The sequence below is a fragment of the Sceloporus undulatus genome, chromosome 3 (genome assembly GCF_019175285.1).
Source record: "Sceloporus undulatus isolate JIND9_A2432 ecotype Alabama chromosome 3, SceUnd_v1.1, whole genome shotgun sequence".
NCBI lineage: Eukaryota > Metazoa > Chordata > Lepidosauria > Squamata > Phrynosomatidae > Sceloporus > Sceloporus undulatus.
The window spans coordinates 205,993,267-206,012,559 of record NC_056524.1 but is presented as its reverse complement, the minus strand read 5'-3'; the positions used below and the strand labels follow the sequence as shown (position 1 = coordinate 206,012,559).

Below are 19,293 nucleotides of genomic sequence, written 5' to 3'. Positions count from 1 at the left end.
AATACTAGATATGGGTTCATAGAATCAAAGTGTAAGTTCAGTTTTATATGTTTTATGTTTAGTTTTATAAAACAATAAAGAGATAAAGAACAAGGTTAGGTTAAAAGTAATGGTGACATAAAGTAGGAGGGTAAGAAGAAAGCGAAATAGAATGTTACAGTATGTTAAGAGGAAGAAGATTAGAGGGGGAAGAGAAAAAAAAGGGAAGAGGAAGAGTAGAAAGAGAGAGGTAATATATGAAAACAAGAGGAGAGGAAATTTAGAGAAAGGGAGAAAGAATAGAAAAAGAAGGAGTAGAAGGTTTAAGGAAGAAGAAAAGGAGGAGATGGGAAGGAGACAAGTAAATAAGAAGGGAAAGAGATGGTAAGGAAAGGCAAGTAGGATAAAGAGACAATGGAAAGAATAAAAAGCCTTAAACAACTTGGTTTACCAAAGATTGCAGGTATTATGTGGATGTTTGTTAAATGTATGATGTTTTGTTTATGCTTATGTTTGTATGTGAAATATCACACACACACACACACACACACACACACACACACACACACCTCAAAAGAGTTTATCACACATGAGGAATTTCTCTTAATTTCGAATGAAAAGAAAGTGGGGCCAGAACGCATTCACGTGAATTTGCTAATTTAGTGAAATTATATGAATGCTCATTGCATTCAAACTGGCTCCCCATTGCCCAAAAATAGCATGCCATTGCCTGAATTTGCATGTGGCAGTCTATCACGCAATAATGTGAAACCCCATGATTGCACTCGGACTGACTTCCCATTGCCCGAATTTGTGTGTAGTGGGTTATCACGCAATAACGTTAAACCCCATGATTGCGTTCAGATTGCCATTGGATTATACTTCCAATTTCCCTTGTCTGATAAACTCCAAAGTGTTTTAAGGGACCCCTTGGTCAGATGGCTCAACGCCCTGCCAGGGTAGAATTCATTCCATTCAAAATAAAATTTAGGGTTGATAATGAGGGTAAGGTGTGGGGCATTTATGGATCTGCACAGATTCAACTGATAGACCTGTTCAGGACTCAAGGAATGCAGCAGTACTACAAAGACTAATGCTGCCCTCCAATGCAGTTGCAAGTAATTATGATTACCCATTAATGTGTGACCTATTGGCATGCATAGGGATTCCTCCATGCGGCTGGGAAATCTGAACAAATAAACTTCCTGCCTCGACAGAGAAAACCATGCATTAGTGAGAAGTATGGCAACAATACTTGTCATCATCAAGGGCTAGTCCCTCACACAATCATAGTAAATGCCTGTAAATGGCTACTGTCTAACTCAATTTATGGTTTCAGTCCTCTGTATCTGCTGGTCACAGTAGGCATGAATGAACATGAGGATCCCAGTTACCTATATCATCTGTTTTTGTGTCTCTATTCAGCAGCAACAAGCAACAACAAAAAGGAATAATTACTGGAATTATTGCTGGATGTTCCACTTATAGTATTTATACTTAGCATTAAGAACATGATGGAAGTCACCCAAATGGACAATTGCAATTGGTAGGGTACGAACAGCTTTGGATCCCTGGAATCAAGCAGCCCACAGATTTCTCAAAGGGAACAATCTTCTGGACCTTCAATAACACCAGCCTAGATATGGCATGGCAAGAAAGAAACTCTCTCTCTCTCTCTCTCTCTTTCTCTCTCTCTCTCTCTCTCTCTCACACACACACACACACACACATACACACACTTCGATCTTTGTCCGCATTAGCTCAAACCTCTTCCATTGTTCTTTAAATCCTCTATAATCAGAATAAAAGGTTAATGTCTCTAGTTGATTTCATATAGAAGTAAACTTTTAATATGTTGAGGTGGAGCTTTTTGAAACACCACTTTCATGATCATTTGGGAAATAAATGATTGTGAACCAAACAGAGGGGTGTCATTTTGCACTGGTTTTTAAATGTATGGTAAAAATACATCCACTACATACACCCATTAAGAATTAAGTTGCATCAAGTACAAGAAGGGTTAGTCTCAGGAAAGTGGTAAGTTATTGGAGTGCAGTCTCACTAAATGGTGAAGAAGAGATACCACCTCTAATATGCTTCCACCTCATGCTGTGCTGTAGCAATGACAAAGTATAAGGGAGGTTAAGGTGTTTTGTACTTCAGGCCAATGACTTCTATCATTCCAAAGTTTTTCTTAACTAACTGAAAAATGTCTATCATAGTTACAGTACTTTTCAGAAATGAAAGGTAAGAAAGCAATTACTTTAAAAAAAAACTTAACTGTAACAGTGACTATGTACTTTTTGGGCCTCAGAATTATATCCATAACTAATTATAGTACCTTTCTGTCATCACTTACAGTATATTTCTAAGCTCTGTTCAATCCTGCAACCCTTCCACCCAAAAAATAAGAACTCCAAATGACAATACTGAGAGACCTCAAAACCTTCAGCACATAAGAAATCCAATTAAATCTAATGAAAGGACTATACCAGAGTGTCCAGATTGGAGTCAGTTAGTAATTAGTAGCTCCGTTTATCTACGTACCTCCACAAAGAGCTCTCCGTGATACTCCCCAGGTTGTAGTCATACAGCTTTGTCAGAATTAATATCACCTGCAGGCACAAGAAGAAAATCATAGTTAGTCTCTAACAATTAGAATCTCATAGAACTGATATGACCCAGGGGAAGGCTTAGACTGCTGTTAATGGGTGCTTAACATAATTAAATGAATTGCTCAAGCATTTGCTTAACTGATATGGGAAATGTCTGACGAGACGTCCACAAAAATCAGAATTTTCCCTGCCAGAGTGTGCTGCACATGTGGCAACCTCTCCCAGGAGACAAGGGGGAAAGAAAGGGCATTTGCTTCACCAGTCAAGGTAAATTAAATAAAGCACTATCACAATATGGTGTTTGTGCTAGCATTTCTGGTTGATGTAGGGGACATGCACAGGTGAAATGTGCTTGAAGGTTTAATGAGCTTGGTCTTTTATTCTGAAAGTACAAATCCATAGAAACAACCACTTTATTCTACAATAGTCCTATATAAATGACAGACAACTAGCATAGAACCATAAAGACTGAGAGTGGTTTTAAGGTCTGTTTAAAAGTCTACAGCAAGAGGTACCATCGCTTCTAAGTAATGCTCTTATTATTAATAATTTTTTTCTAATGTTTAACCAAGATCTGGCCGCCTGTAATTTAAACCTGTTTTCCTTCCATATAGTTCTCATCTATTTGATACTATTTACAGAGTTCTGTCATGTTTTTCCAACCATCTTTATTCATATCTTTTTTCAGGCTAAACAAACCATTTTTTCAACCCTTCTTTACATATGATATCCTCTCTGTCCCCATCTCCATCCCCAAAACCAATCAGCACCATTACTGTTCTTCTCTGCATCATTCCCAGTTTAGCTACATCCTCCTTAAAGTGTGACACATCCTTAAAGTGTGGCACCCAAAAACGGTCATGTCCACAAGGCCAAACTAGTGCAGGATTTTTTTAATGTAGCTCATATTTTAAGGGATTTAATTTCACTGAGAAGAGAGAGACCCACCATGGAAATCCATTGAGATACACTGGGCAAATCAGAGGAAACCTGAATGCAACAGCAAAACCCCTCGGAAAAAATCTTGCAAAGAAAAACTTATCATAGGGGCTCCATAAGTCTATGTCTACTTGAAAGCACATATCAACAACAGCAACAGAACAGCAGCAATTTAATGGGGAGAAAGTATAAAAAGCTGAAGAAAAGGGTGTAATGATGTAAAGGACAGACAGCAGAAATGAGTGTAATGTAAGAGTGTAATGATGTAAAGGACAGAAAGCAGACACTCCACTCGGAACATGTATGGGGAATCAGATATTGATATTGCACATGTAGGTTTTTGATGTGTTTTAAATTTTTATTTTTATTTTGAGAATGTATTTTAAGTAATTGAAATTTTATACGGTACTTGTGTTGTTCTCCCGCCTCGATCTGTAGGGAGAGGTGGGATATATATATATATATATATATATATATATATATATATACCAGTATGTGTGTGTGTGTGTGTGTGTGTGTGTGTGTGTGTGTATATATATATATATATATATATATATATATATATTATTACGTTGGGAAAGCTAACAACCAAGTTGAGACAATGAACTACTATAAGAAAAGATACAATGTGTGATACTGCCACATGTGTGCTACTTTGGTATCCCAATAAAACTTGAATGCACACACCCCAAACAATGGAAAATTGTTTCTGCTACTTATCTGTAACTTTTATTGATACAAAGAAGAAGAGGACGGAGAGGAGGAGGAGTAAAGGGAATGGAAAAAAGGACTAATAAAAAAGGAGAGATTTGAGAGGCTATCTATAGCGTAAACTAACTAGTTCTCTCTCCCTTTCTCTTCTCCCTCCCAATCCTGCTATATTTGTGATTGCACTTCAATTTGAGAGCTAATTTCTTTTTACTGTTTGTCTAATTCCATTTTTTACTAGCAAACCATTAGTTTTCTTGCAATCTTTTGGTTGCCAGATTGCTTGTTGTCTTCTCTTAAGAGATGAGGTCCCTTCATTATTACTGATGCTATTTCCAGCAATGTTTTGAGCTGTTCTTTTGAGGCTCGTTACTTGGTTAATGAACAGATTTTTAAAGACTTCTGGGGTTTTATATTTACTGTATTTATTTATTTGCTTTATACTTTCTTTCATTTTGTTCTGTACCATTTTACTTTATTTGTTTATGGGACTCAGGGCTTCACTGTTTATATATTTCTAAGTATATTTTCTATCTAGGGAAAAATTTCACCTTAGTCTTCAGGAACCCACTTCCTGGTGAGAGTAGCTATTACGTTTATTTCTCCACATTTTTTCCTAACTTTGTGGTAAAGTTGCTGTACAATTTTATATATATATATATATATATATATATATATATATATATATATTAATCGGTAACAGAACATATATTCAGAAACTATACCATGTGTGTGTGTGTGTGTGTGTGTGTGTGTGTGTGTGTGTTAAAGTTTCTGAATATATGTTCTGTTACAGATCCAAGATATATTTCATTCTCTGGAAGAATCTGATTTAGCCACACTTGTTTTATGTTTTACAATCTTTATGTTTAATAGCTGCCCCAATTTGTGTTATTTTTCCATCTATCACTAGTTTTTATTTTTGCCTACATACATTGGGGTTTTTATTTCTGTTTTTCCTCTCTCTGAACTGTGTTTGTGGTATTTTATTTTCTCTCATTCTTTGCATGTCATTTATTTCACAGGCCTAGATATATTCCCTTACTATCTGCTATAAATTTCAAATGTTTATAATCAATTTCACTTAAGAACCATCTCCAGTTTTCCTGGTCTAGTCTCCTAGCTCACAAAGATTTAAAGAAAAAGCTTTGTTTTCCCAATACAACTACTGTATAGTTCTATTAAGGAAGATAAAAAATACATTAGCCTTTTCCTCCATCACATCACACAATGCCAACTCTCATGTTGAAATGTGTGTTTACTATGACCTGGACTGTTGCAAAGCTTTGTACCTCTGGATTTGATCTCCCAGCATTAGATACTTAGCATTTGCATTCTATGTTGAATTTCATTTTTCATTTTTTTTGTTTCAGACCAGTTTTTCATTAGATTATGTCCATTATATCTGTCTAATCTATAGATAAAATGTCAGAATTCTGGATACATAACAGACCCCTGAAGCAATGTACTGGATATTTATTTCTAGTCGGAGGAGGAAGTTTATGGATTAGCGCTCTTGAATACAGCATTCCTTCCTCTCTTCTAATCCATCTGGAACTGTCACCTAGCCCACATGTAAAGCAAAATGACAGAGCATTTGTCAAATTATAGTGAATTATATCTACAGCATTCTCACAATCTACTAAACTAGTACCCTTTTGTAAATGTGATAAGATTAATCTATTAGGATCTTTTTCTTGACAAACTCATACTGGCTTTCACTGATCATTTTATTTTTATCAAAATACTTACAGATTAACTTCTTTAACATCTGTGCAAGCATCTTCCCTGCTATCAAAGTCTGATTGGCTGGTTTGTAGCTTTCTGGATCCTTCCCTTAACCCTTTTAGATGCCAAGACAGCTTTTACCCACTTACAGTCCTGTTATACTTCCTCAGTTCCCCAGGATTTCTCAAAGATGTTCAACTTAAGTTCTGAAAATATTACAACAGCTTCCTTTAGTGTACTACAATGAATCTTATACAGCCCTAAAGACCTTACAAGTAGCCCATGTTGTTGTTATATTATATTTATCAGTCATACTTGTATTCTGTTCCTTCCTCCAATAAGCAAAGTATTTTGTGACCCCAGTCAGGAATCTTTAAGTCTATTCCTGAGCCTGCATTCTTCTTTATTAACATTGTATACAGCAGACCTGCACAACGTGGCAGTAGGTAGGGGACAAAATTAAAATAGGCTAAATAGGCTTCAGATAACAGATAGGTTTTAATTAAATATTAATTAATTAATAATATTAATTAATACTGATTAATATTAATTCCATCCTCCTCTTTCTTTGCCCAGCCCTCTCCTCAGGAAAAAGCCAAATGGCAGAGGAGCCTTGCCTGTCCTTCTCCTCTGCCTTGACTTCTCCTTAGCTGAGTGATGGAAGAACCTTGAGGAACAAGCATTTGCTCATCTTCCTCCTCCTCATTCACCTGTCTTTCTCTTCGGCAGAAAGCCAAACAGCAGAGGAGCCTTGCAGGATGAATGTTTGCCCTTTCACCTCCTCCTCCTCCACATGGCCCTTTCCTCAGGAGGAAACAGAACGGTGGAGTAACATTGACGTCCTTTTACATCCTTATGGGCTGCCTGAAATCCTTTGGTGGGCCACATGTGGGCCCCAGGCCACATGTTATAGCTTCCTTTTTCACAGAAGGCAGAGACAAAATGAAGGGGCAGTGAAACTATGTACTGTAACTTCTATTTAGTCGTTGTCTTCCCTGAAAAGGCAAACTGTGTAAAATGTTATATAGGTAGAATTATATTGACAGTAACAAAGATCACTGCATATTTTGTTTTGTTTTTTTATTCTTTCACACAAATACAAATGGACCCTGCCAGTGCTCAGCCTGCAAAGTCTACCTGAAGTAGGCAAGAAAAAAATGGTGAGATGTAAACTTGGAGTTCTTTTGTTTTTTAGCCAGCTTTTAATATTTGAGGATGTATTTCATGGTGGTATCCTTACATATGAAAAAAATTCCTAACACATAGAAAACTATCTTGTAAGGAAGGAAAATAGTTGCTTTATAAAATGTATCACATTTGCAGCTTGCAGACTTGTGCTCGCTAAAGGAATTATATACCATTTAATCAAAATACTATTGCTGCTTTAGGAGACTCTTCAAAGCCATGGTTTGCCCCCAGAACAACAAGGGTATTTTGATAGAATATTTTGCTATATTTCCATACCTGTCTAGCAAGAACAAACTTCATGCAACTCTCCAAAGGTGGTTGTAACGCCACTCCTAAAAATCTTTATCATTTGCTATGATGGCTAAAGCTGCTGGACCTGGGGCCCAGTGGTCTTTGTAGGCCACATAATTTCCACCCCTAGTACTGAAGATGCCAGAGGGAAAGCAAAAAATGCAGGACACTTTGCTCCTTGGTACTGGTGATTTTCACCATGCCATTGTGAGCACACAAACATGCACACACATGGTAAATAGGACAGTGGTGCACTGGAATCGATGGATATACTTTAACTAATCTTCTTGTTGGAGGTTTTCCTAAGCTGGTTTGCAGGTGAACAGGTTCAGTTGCTGACAGAGTCCTTAATTCCTGTGACAGATGGATGTGAGACCTGGCACACTGCTAGCCTGACTTCATTATTTAGTTTACTGTGGTCTTGTATCAGGAGAGCAACTACCAGAAATGCTTTATGTGCAAATGCCCCTCCCTTCCCCATTTTCGTAGCAGGGGATTTATATGCCTATTCAGGGATCAGAGCAGCAACATAATTCTGTATCTTCAACAAACAGCCGCCCTGCTGCAACTGATAAGCTTTCCTGGGAGGGTGGTGATTGAAATGTAGCACTTTCCAAGGCTTAATTGGCACATGTGTTTGTCAGGCATATGCACCCGCTGTGGGAATGCCATCTGACAGGGTGGCAGGCAGCCTGACACCTAGCACTAGTTCAGGTTTTCTTTAAAGAAGTGAAATTAAAATGAGAGTGAGTCATCAACTTTGAGGATATTAGACTTGGGAAGATGGAGAGCAGAAAGACTGGGGATCTTCACTTGCTGTTAGCACTTCGTCTCTGCTGTGTTCAACCACATGCTTGGCACCATATTGTTGCAGCTGCTGTTATGCCAATAAGCCCATACAAACCAATCATTTCTTATGATTTATGTGGCCCACCACATGGTTCCACAGAGCAGTTTACAGACAAAAGTAGCAACAATAGTCAATTCATTATAAGCTGAAGTGACAAAACCTGAAACTACTGCATTAACTTAACTAGTTCAAAATAAATGTTGAAATAACTTTAATGTGAATAGCAAAGACATCACTTTATGCAAACAAAATCAGAGCATGATTTGAAAAAAGATTTTAGTAGCAAAATCAGACAATAGGGTTTAACCTATTTGGAACTACTGTTCAAGACCTGACTTCACAGGTTTAGCCACAGCCCTAGATTCTGTGTTATACTCAAATAACAGTCTTTAGAGCCAACAGTGATACACAGACTACGCATATTAATGTAAATGTCAGAACTGGCCAGAGTGATACACACTTGAGTTTGGACTATTGCTGTAGCACACTCCATGTGAAGCTACCTCTGAATATTCTTCAACAGCTTCAGATGTTTCAGAATGCTGCTGGCAGGCAACTGACAGGGACAGTCCAGACCCTTCAAGATTTCACTAAAGAAAACAAGGACACATGTGGGCAGGCAACATAGTGTGGTCAATATGGCAAAAGCTATAAATGAGGAATAACACAAAACCTGGGAGAGGCTGCAGCAGTTTTGTTCTTCCTGAGCTTCTTGGGAAAGGCCAGATTCTTTCTGTTCCTCTCCCCTCCCCTGTGCTGAGTTAACTAAATGCACATTTCTTTTGCATTCTGAACTCACGTTTGCAGCAACTGAAGTAAGCTGGTCAGTAAAAAGGGCAAAGTGGAAGGAGGACAGATTGAACACCTGTGGACAGGCAAGTCCTCTGCATGATGGGGATAATCAAAATTTGCAACTTAACAAGGGCAAACAAAGTGTTTAAAGTTTTTTTAAAAAGTTGCAAATCACATATTTGGATCAGAAAGAATTTGAAGTTTAAAAGATTAAAATGTGGGAAAAAACAAAACTGATTTTCACATTCTGATTATTGAGTTTTGACTAATGAAATTTAGGGCATAAGGTTAAACAAGAAATTGGTGCATCGGTCTTACAACCCTCACACAACTTGAAACTTACTGTCCTTTAAATGGCTGTCCTGTTTCTGCCAGGTACCCACCAGCAGCAGGATTGCTAAAGTAGTAGAGGAGCCATCCAGACACAAACACAAACAGACCTAAACACCAGACAGAATGGGTTAAACTAAAACTAAGCAATTTTACAATTGTCTCTGCTGTCCCACCTCTTTCTGAATAGCAAATAAATAGTCTTTATGTATTGAACATGCTGACGCTTGCTTTTTTCCCCCTCTGAACAAAGAATCCTTGTGTTCCCAAACTGCATTGTGCCATGGACATATTTTTTGTTATATGTCTTTTCTTGGGATTCTGATAACATTTGTGAAATGTCAGCAGTCTGTGGGATAACTAGTCAAAGCCTGTAAGGTTCCTAAATATGCTGCTTTCTCCAGTGGCCATCTTCTAAAGAGACAGTTTCAGATTATTTGTTAGGATATAATGGTGCAGCTTTAAAAAACACTACTTGCTCAAAATAACCAATTTACATCCTTTTATTACTAATTTAGTTGTGTGAAATTACACCAGCAAATCAGTCTTATACATGTCCTATGCTGGGTTTCATGCACCTAGTTATTTTTTAGTATTTATACAAAGACAGAAGTATGTAAATTGAAACCATAGTGAGTTTTGAAGATGTATATTCTAAGTAACTGTCAGGAAATATTCTATACCCATGTCAGTTCTTCGATCAAGTTATAGGGTTCCTCACCCATTTGGAATTAGCCTTTCACTGGCAAGTTGACACTGCATCCATCCCTTTTATTTTACAACATTCCTCTTCACCTTTTGTTATTGTTGTGCTCAAACCTGCCTTTAAAATTTCCAAATTGAAAAAATGGATAGTAATTTGCATATTTATGCTGAGTGGGCTCTCTTTTTTGTATGTTGTTTTTAAAAAGCTATGTAATGTAATCCCAGCTTATTTAATATTTATTCCTCTGTTCTTCTTTTTCATTTTAGTTTTTGTTTAAATTGTAAAAAGTTAGTTTACATTCATTCGTTCATTCATTTTCCTATGAACTGTTGCTAATGTGATATGAAGACCCTGATGAACAAAGGCATGCATATTATATTGTTCCAAATGTCAGGATATGGTTTGGAAAAGTATGTTGTAATGAAATGAAAAGGAATAAATCCTTTCCCCTCTCTCTTTGTTTTCTCCAACTCCCAACACTAGTCATTTTACTAGTTAGCACAAACTAGCCAAAGAAGGTGAAAGACCAGCTCAGAGAGCAGCTTAATAAAACTAATGAAAATCCAGTTTCATGTAATGAATGAAACTTTTCCCTATATATAGATGAGTGATTGAAAGCATTTGAGGACTGTCTATTTGGCTGTTTTACCCCTCTGAAATGGTGTTTTTAAGCAAGTTGCAAAAATGGAAAGAGAAACATACAGTCGGCCCTTCTTATACACGGATTTTTTATACACGGATTCAAGAATACACGGTTTGAAAATGTTCCAAAAAAGTATAAATTTACCTTGATGTTCCATTTTTTATTAGGGACACCATTCTGCTATGTCATTATATTTAATGAGACTTGAGCATACACGGATTTTGTTATACACGGGGAATCTTGGAACCAAACCCCAGCATATAACAAGGGTCCACTGTATATGAACATCAGAGTTGCCAAGCCACAATCATCCCAGGCCCTGAGATTTGTGGGCCAAAAGCCAGGATATAGAGAGGGCTCTATGAAGATACAGAGGTGGACCTGAAGGTAGGGATGGCAAATCTTGATTTTTCTATGTCACAATGGATGTTGAGGAAAGTCAAAACTGTCTGTTCAGCCACAATTAACATATAATCCAGTGTGTGTCCAGGTATCATGAAAAAAGCTGTCAAAATAGCAACAGTCTAGTCTCCACCTAGTCTACATATGTGCACATGCACGCACACACAGAGATCTCTCTAAAAATCTGTATCTTTGCAAGTTGACTTTTTGGTGTCTTTCCCTGATTTCTGTTCCAGTGAAACCTATTAAATCCAACATGTGCTCCACTGAATATGTTATTTTCAACTTATTCTGGCCTCTACCATCAGCTGAGGGTGATGGGCCACTGGAAAGTCCACTTCCTGTCTCTGTGGGAAGAAATTAATAAAAGAATACTACAGCAATACATTATGTATTACTTGAGTGCACATTTATGTGATGTTCCTAGAAGGTTCGTATTTATTCTTTCTAAACCCCCAAGGTATCTGACTGTTTCACACAATTTTCAAGTTTTTCACACAACCTTATCAAGCCAATAAACTGTCACCATATTGAACCAAAAACTTAATAGCTTGGCTAAGCTTCTCTGACACTAATGCTCTTTTCCCCCTGGCAGCTACATTGGCCACTTTTAGACACTGACACTTATCTAGAAAGATTACTCACTATAACCTTATCCATTTTCTCCCTGTTTAGGAAGAGGTTTTAATTGTGCCAAGGAATAGAATAAGCAGCATTTTAAGACATGAAAGAACCAAAAGACACAAAACCTCATAGCAACAAAATGCACAGCTATTCCTGGTGCATTTTAAGGATCTATGTTCTGAAAAACCGGATAAGAGATGTACTTTGACATGCAAACCTATATTACTGGATAATTTGGGTGGTGTTTTGAAATGTATTACATACTAAAAGGATCTTTAGGCTCTATTATATCCAGACCGTAAACTCATATCCGATCCTTTCCACAGCTGAAAGGTATGCTTTGCATTTTGGGGCTGGGAGAGAGACTTTTTTTGGTACTTCCCCTGCTTTTGTAAATAAATTCTAGGAAGAAATTGCTGATTATATAAATATTTCAAATACCCTAAAAAACAGTAAAATAATCCTCACACATTCACTATAATCTAACCAAATCTCTTCATTTAAAAATATTTCAGTATATTTTGTATCATATTTACTATCCATTGACATCTATACTTTTTACTCATCCTCCAGTGAGAATGCTTTCTTTGCTCACTTCCATGTTCCTTACATCTCACCTACATAGGAGACCCCTTGGGCCTAACTATTTACTTATGCCTATCACTGTCATACACTGTTATTGTCTGGTAGAACAGATGCAAACATATGCCAAGGTACTTCACAGAAAATGGAAGGCTACAGTACACAGAGTGACAGTATTCCTTGTCAAAGAGCTGGACCAATGCTGATTCCTCTTTAAAGATGAGTGTATTTTCATGCTGGATTCACAAACTAAATATTAATAAAATATATGTTGTGGCTGATTTATCAGATAATGAATGGAAATACACTGTTGAGGAAAGGGAATGATCATCATGTTTAGCATTCTAACACCCAAAACTACTCCACCAGGTATTCATCCTTTGGCTATTGTCATCCTGGGATATGTCAGAAAGTGAGTCTGATCTCTTACTGAGAAAGGAAGTGTATTTGCTCCAACAAGCAAACTGGCAGTCCTAGTTGTAAATACAGTGCTTATCTAATTTCCATTAACACTCATTTTCAAAACTATTTGTTTATGAAAAGGCAGAGAACTGGGCAAAAGTAAATTAGGCAGCAGAGATGCATTGCTTTATACCAAGAGTGGGCATCTTGCAATCCTCCAGATAGTTTTACTGTAAGTTGCAGCAGTCCTGGCCAACATAACCAACCACTGGGGAAGAATGCTGGAAGATAGTTTCCAACAATATCTGAAGAACCACATGCTTCCCACCCAGACTAAAAATATTCTTTTTCCCGATGGCTTAGAGTTTGATCTTTGTTGTGTGTTTTGTTTATTTCAGTGCACATTTTGCATGTTAAGAATTTTTATGCACGCTGTCCAGAGAACTTCAGTTACAGGGAAGCACAGAGAAATTATAAACAATTTTTTACCTTGATCTAGTCAAGCATGAACATTTCAGGAGGTAAATTTTTCATGTAAAAGCAATACCTCCTCTGTAGTTGCTGTTGCTGTTATTCTGTTGTGAGGAGTTCATTTGAAAAAGAAGCTCCCACAATTATTGTGCACCATACAGGAATAAAATAATAACAAAAAGAAGGAGCCTGACTTTTCACAGTTCAACTGGGCTGTGGTACAATTTCAAACAGTGATGGTGTTTTGTGTCCCACAAAGTTCTGTAATGGGGAAAACGTACTGTATCTCAAATAATATGAGTCAAATCTAAATTAGGATGATTTCACACAAACTGAAGTATCTTAACATTCTAACTTTAGTGCCACCTCCTCCATTTACTACAATGTGTCCTGAAAGAAATATTTATGACTGTGATTCACAGTAACCTCTTAAAGCATACTTGGTGGTTTTAATAGCTCCTATAAAACCCTAGGCTTAGAGGTTTTCTAGATAGAGATTGGAGCAATATGACTATTTAAAAAAAAAACATTTTGTAAAAGAGAACCAAAAATTGAAAAGAAAAGAGAATGTGTTATTGAGAAAGGCCTTGCTTAGTAATTGAAATACTTGGTGTATGTGTGTGGGAGGGACAACTAATGCATAAAGTGAAAGTTTTCAGAATTACAATCTAAGATTAATGTGTCGTGTGTGTGTGTGTGTGTGTGTGTGTGTGTGTGAACATCTAACAGTCAGATTGTTCTAAGGCTTCCTAAGGCACATAAAAGTGAAAATTAGCATGCAATGTATAATTAATTTTGTGCTTTACCGATGTTTAAACAAATGGCTTTCATGGGAGGGATGTGCATTCAGGCAATAAATCACTGCTTAGCTCTCTGTCAGGAGGAGAAAGATGTCATTTGAAAGAATTATTGAATTGAGCTGTACGGTCATGAGGTAAATTACAACATAGATAAGGGGGTGGTATGTCCCTGAATAACTGACCAGCACTAGCCATTGGAAAAGAAGAAATTACTTATTTAAATATATTTAGCTTGGAAAAGAGACAAGAGAAAGAAAAACAGCAACCAAAATGTTGTTATATACAGTGGGTCCTTTTTATCCATTTGGGTTTGGTTCCAGGATCACCCGTGGATAACAAACTCCGTGGATGCTCAAGTCCCATTAAATATAATGACACAGCAGAATGGTGTCCCTTATATAAAATGGAAAATCAAGGTTGGCCATTTGGATTTTATACTTTTTTGGAATATTTTCAAGCCAAGGATGCTTGAATCCATGGATAAGGAGGGTCAACCAAAATTTCTCTAAAATTTTATAAAATGTGAATAGATATTTAACAATTTGTCAAGTAATTACTATAACAAAGCTTTACCTTGCCAGACTACAAATATCATGCTTCCTCAGAATATCAGACAAGTGGTCAATTTATGTCTTTTGTCCTTCCAACCCACCCACCCCTTTTTCCTCCTAAGCTGAGGTAAAGAACAAGTGAGAGAACCCAGGTTGAGAATGGAGACAAAATCACAAGCTAATAAATTCATATAAACTCTTTTCACATAGAAATAAAACTGTAAAACATGGACACCAAAGATTTTTTTTAAAAAAAAACCATATGTGATATGGAAATATATTTCAAGGAACCAGTATCAACCAACCTCTTTGCCACATATAATAATAATAATAATAATAATAATAATAATAATAATAATACTTTATTTATATACCGCTTTTCCATCAAGATCAAAGCAGTTTACAGTTCAGTCGAATATACATGTATCACATCACACCACAATATAATTATAAATACAAAAAAATGCAAAAATAGCATATAAACAGTCGTAAACCCTAACGGTCATAATTAAACATCTTGAGGTAAACCTCTATTAGAGAATAATTCTTTATAAAGAGTCGGGAAGGAATGCTAGCCGGAAGAGATGGTTTTTAACGCCTTCTTAAAGGCTTCCAAAGTAGAATTAAGTTGAATCTCTTCCGGGAATTTATTCCAATACATAGGAACTATCGCTGTAAAAGCTCTTTGGTGAGTTGATGTTAGTCTCACCCTGGGGTACTCGAGTAAAAGCTTCCCTGTAGTTCTGAGAGTGCAGGGCAGATTATGTGGGGAGAGGCGTTCCCTCAAGTAAGTCGGGCCCAAGCCATATAGGGCTTTATAGGTAATAACCAACACTTTGTATTGAGCCCGGAAGCTAATTGGCAGCCAGTGAAGAGATCTTAATACAGGTGTCATGTGGTCCGACCTTGAAATTCCGGTGACCAATCTGGCTGCAGTGTTTTGAACTAGCTGAAGCTTCTGAACCTTGTATTTGTGATTGCAAATATGTATAATGCAGTATAATCTCAAACTGTGGGGGGAGACTCCCAGAGAGGGCACGAGAGTTGCTCAGGCGTGTCAGACTGGAAGGTCCTGATCCCGTCTCCTTCTCCTTTCCCCAAACTTTTTTATGTGTAAAATTTACACAGGTGTTGAGTTAAATATTGAATTTACTTAAATGAAACTGTTCTAATTTGAACTAGATTTCCCTATAAAATGTTAAAATATCAATACACATGAATGTACAAATAACGATTCAACACTAAATAAACAAAATATTATTCATATACTATTTCAAGTGGAGGGGCTTGTGGAGATGTAAAGAGGTGTCTCAAGGATAAAAAGTTTGAATGCCACTGGGATAATGTGAAGTACGGTAATATATAGTATCAATAGTATTTACTGGATGGAAGATAACCAAAATGTTTCACATTCAAAAATCCAAAACACAGACTAGGGTACAAAGGAATAGCCTCTATTGTTGTGCATTACCTGAGAGCTCATGAGCAGGAGAGTAAACAGGAACATATTATGTGGGATTGGTGAAAGAGATAAAATAAGGTGACCTTATGTCTTTTAGCTTAAGACTGGTTGTTCATCTAAGTCACCTTGAGCTCTTTGTATGTTTTTGGTTTCTGTGGATGACAGCTCCATGTTCTGATTACAGCACATTGTGGTTTGGCCAGATTTTACCTGTATTCTAGCCATGACACCTCTTTGAGCCATCATCTGTCTTTACAAGTTTTCATTGATTACAAGCTTTCATTTTTTAAAAAAGATTAAAGGGCTCTACAAACCACCCCTTTTCTCACCAGATCGGGGCCACAGCAACCTCACACCATGGCCCTGATCTGACCTTTTGAGGATGCAAAAAGGAGCCACAAAAAGGGCACCATAGCTGCTGCGGCAAATCTATAAGTTGCCCCTTTAGCACTGCATCATCTGAACACAACACCAGAGGTGAGCCATGAAACCGCATGCTATCTGGAGCAGCACACAGCATCAGCACCCCTAGGGGGCGGAGTCAGTTGTGCATCGTCAGAACGCTGTGCCCTGACTCTGCCCCCAGGTCGGCCTTTCAGGCCGGTCTGTAAAGGCCCTTTGTCCTTTCTAGCAGCCTGATAATGGGGCAAAATATGAAGGTACAACTCTGTGAAATTGTTCTGCAAGAAGCTAAACTTTCAGGATGAGGGAAAGAAAGGTAAATGTTGCAAGTAGAGCTGAGGTGCACTATGATGCCACAATGTAAGAGAAAGGAGAAAGTAGGAGAAAAGGGAGAGTGAGAAATGCAAGCAGAGGGGTGCAAGAAGTATGGAAGGTGTACACTGCAAGAGTGTGAGTCAAGGAGAGATGGCAAAGTGAGTAGTGCAAGCAGAGTGAAAGAAGCAAAGGATGGACACATTACAAAGGTGCAAGGTAGGGTGAAGGAGGGAGGGTAAAAGAAATAAGAGAGGCTCATAGGTACAGTAGTAGGACGTAAGCAGCAAGATAGAGATGTATTGTAGGGAAATGAGGAGGGAGAAAGAGAGAAGGAAAAGTGAATGGTGTGAGTGGTAGATTTCAAGAAACAAAAGAGGGGCCTGCAAGGTAGGTATGCTGAGTGGTAATCTTGGCCCACGTTACATAGAACATTTTAACACAAAACATAAATTTTATCCTGGATCTCTCATTCCAAGCCCAGCACTTTAAGCATTACTCTATATTGTTGCTCCTAGATTATCTTTAAACTAAAAATGTTATGAAGGCTGAAACAATTATTTGCTAAATTTGCATTATCTGCATAATTAGAATAATTTGCAAACCAAATGCCAGAATGTGAGGAAGAGGAATATCACAATTCCAAGTGAGGAGCTACTGTTGAGAAGAGTGAACACTGAAAGGGACAGGGGACAAGGACCAGCTGTCACTACCTCTATACTATCTGCAAGCTCATGAGCAAGAGCTCCAGTACAGAGGTAGAAAACAGCTCTATTTTGCAAGGTAATTTAACAGGAGAATTGGAGGGGGTGGCCAGGAGTATTTTGGCACCACCTAGAGAATGCTAATATAGAAAGAGAAGAGCTGCTACAATGATCTGCAACATCTGTACACTGTTTTCCTGCTAGAGGATATAAGATGCTATACCTGCAGCAAATCAAAGAGCTGGTTACCCAGCAGGAAATGAAGATACAATAGCTTAAGGCTTTGGCTCCATGAATGAAATAAAGTGCTTTTGGACACAGCAGAAAGGAATCTCTTGGAAGAGCAATTGGGGAAGGTGGAGAATGCCTCAAGAGAATAGGATGAATGCAGTGGGTAAGCATTCAGAGAGACAGAGCTCCATCTTCCCTCCACACAAAAGAAGCTAGAATAAGCCTAGCATACTCTGTGGTGAATAGGGATATAGAAAAATGGAGCTATGACCACCTTCCCCCAGCTTTTGCTTGTGGATTAGGGGGTACTGTATATCTCCTTTTGTAATGACCAAAAAGAACATACACAGACATAAGCTCTACTTGAGAGCCTGCATAGTGTAGTGGTTTCAATATTGGACTACAGTTCTGGAGGCAAGGGTTAAAATTCCCAATCAGCCATAGAAATCCATTGGGTGACCTTGGGCAAGTCACACTTTCATAGCCACGGGGGGGGGGGGGGGGAAGCAAAAACCTATTTGATCAAATCTTGCCAAGAAAACCCCATGACAAGTTTACTTTAAGGTCACTATAACAACTTGAAGGCACACAACAATAACAAATTCTAATTTCATTCTCAAAAGAAACATCAACTGAAGGGCAAAACAGACTGCCCTTTTGCGCCACTGTCCAGATGGCTTCAGGGCATGGCGTTTTGACATAGCATGCTTTGAAGCCACACAGAAGCTTTTGACTCATGTTCAACTTGTGGTCTACTCGCACTCCTAGATCCATTTCACATGTAGTTTCGTTTGGCCAGGTGTGCATTTCATTTTTCTGCCCAAAGTGCAATACCTTACATTTCTCCTTGTTTGATTTCATTTTGTTAGCTTTGGCCCAGCTTTCTATCCTATTTAGGCCATTTTGAATTTTGATCCTGTCCTCTGGAGGATTTGCTACTCCTCCTAATTTGGTGTCATCTGCAAATTTGATACGTATGCCCCCAATTCTGTCATCCAAGTCATTGATAAAGATGTTGAATAGCACTGGGCCTAGGACAGAGCCTTGTGGGACCCCACTGGTCACTTCTCTCCAGGATGAAGAGGAGCCATTGTTGAGCACCCTTTGGGTTCAGCCAGTCAACCAATTTCAAATCCATGTAACAGTTACCTTGTCTAGCCCACATTTAACAAGCTTGTTTACAATAATGCTTTTGGGGAACCTTGTCAAAGGCCTTACTGAAATCAAGGTACTGTATACTATATCTACAGCATTACCTTCATCTACCAAGCTGGTAATTTTATATATATAAAAAAGAGAGATCAGATTTGTCTGGCATGACTTGTTTCTCTGTTGACTTTTTATTATTATGGAATTGCATTCTAGATGTTCACAGACTCTGTGTTTTATGATCTGCTCCAGAATCTTTCCTGGTATTGATGTCAGACTAACTGGATGATAATTGTTGGGATCCTCTTTTTTTCCCTTTTTGAAGATGGGGACAATGTTTGCCCTCCTCCAGTCTGCTGGGACTTCACCTGTTCTGCAGCAGTTCTCAAAGATCATTGCCAATGGCTCCGATATTACATTTCCCAGTTCTTT

The 19,293-nt window shown here is 37.9% G+C and overlaps 1 protein-coding gene across 5 annotated transcripts in view; it reads right to left on the bottom strand.

Moving 5' to 3' along the window:
- The window catches only part of SORCS1 (sortilin related VPS10 domain containing receptor 1), a 553,983-nt gene that overhangs the window by 375,217 nt on the left and 159,473 nt on the right, over positions 1 to 19,293 (bottom strand). For all 5 annotated transcript variants that reach the window (XM_042460820.1, XM_042460822.1, XM_042460821.1 and 2 more), the window contains exon 2: positions 2,527 to 2,594. In XM_042460820.1, coding sequence (XP_042316754.1) covers positions 2,527 to 2,594 — 68 coding nt within the window. The remainder of the gene's footprint in view (positions 1 to 2,526; positions 2,595 to 19,293) is intronic.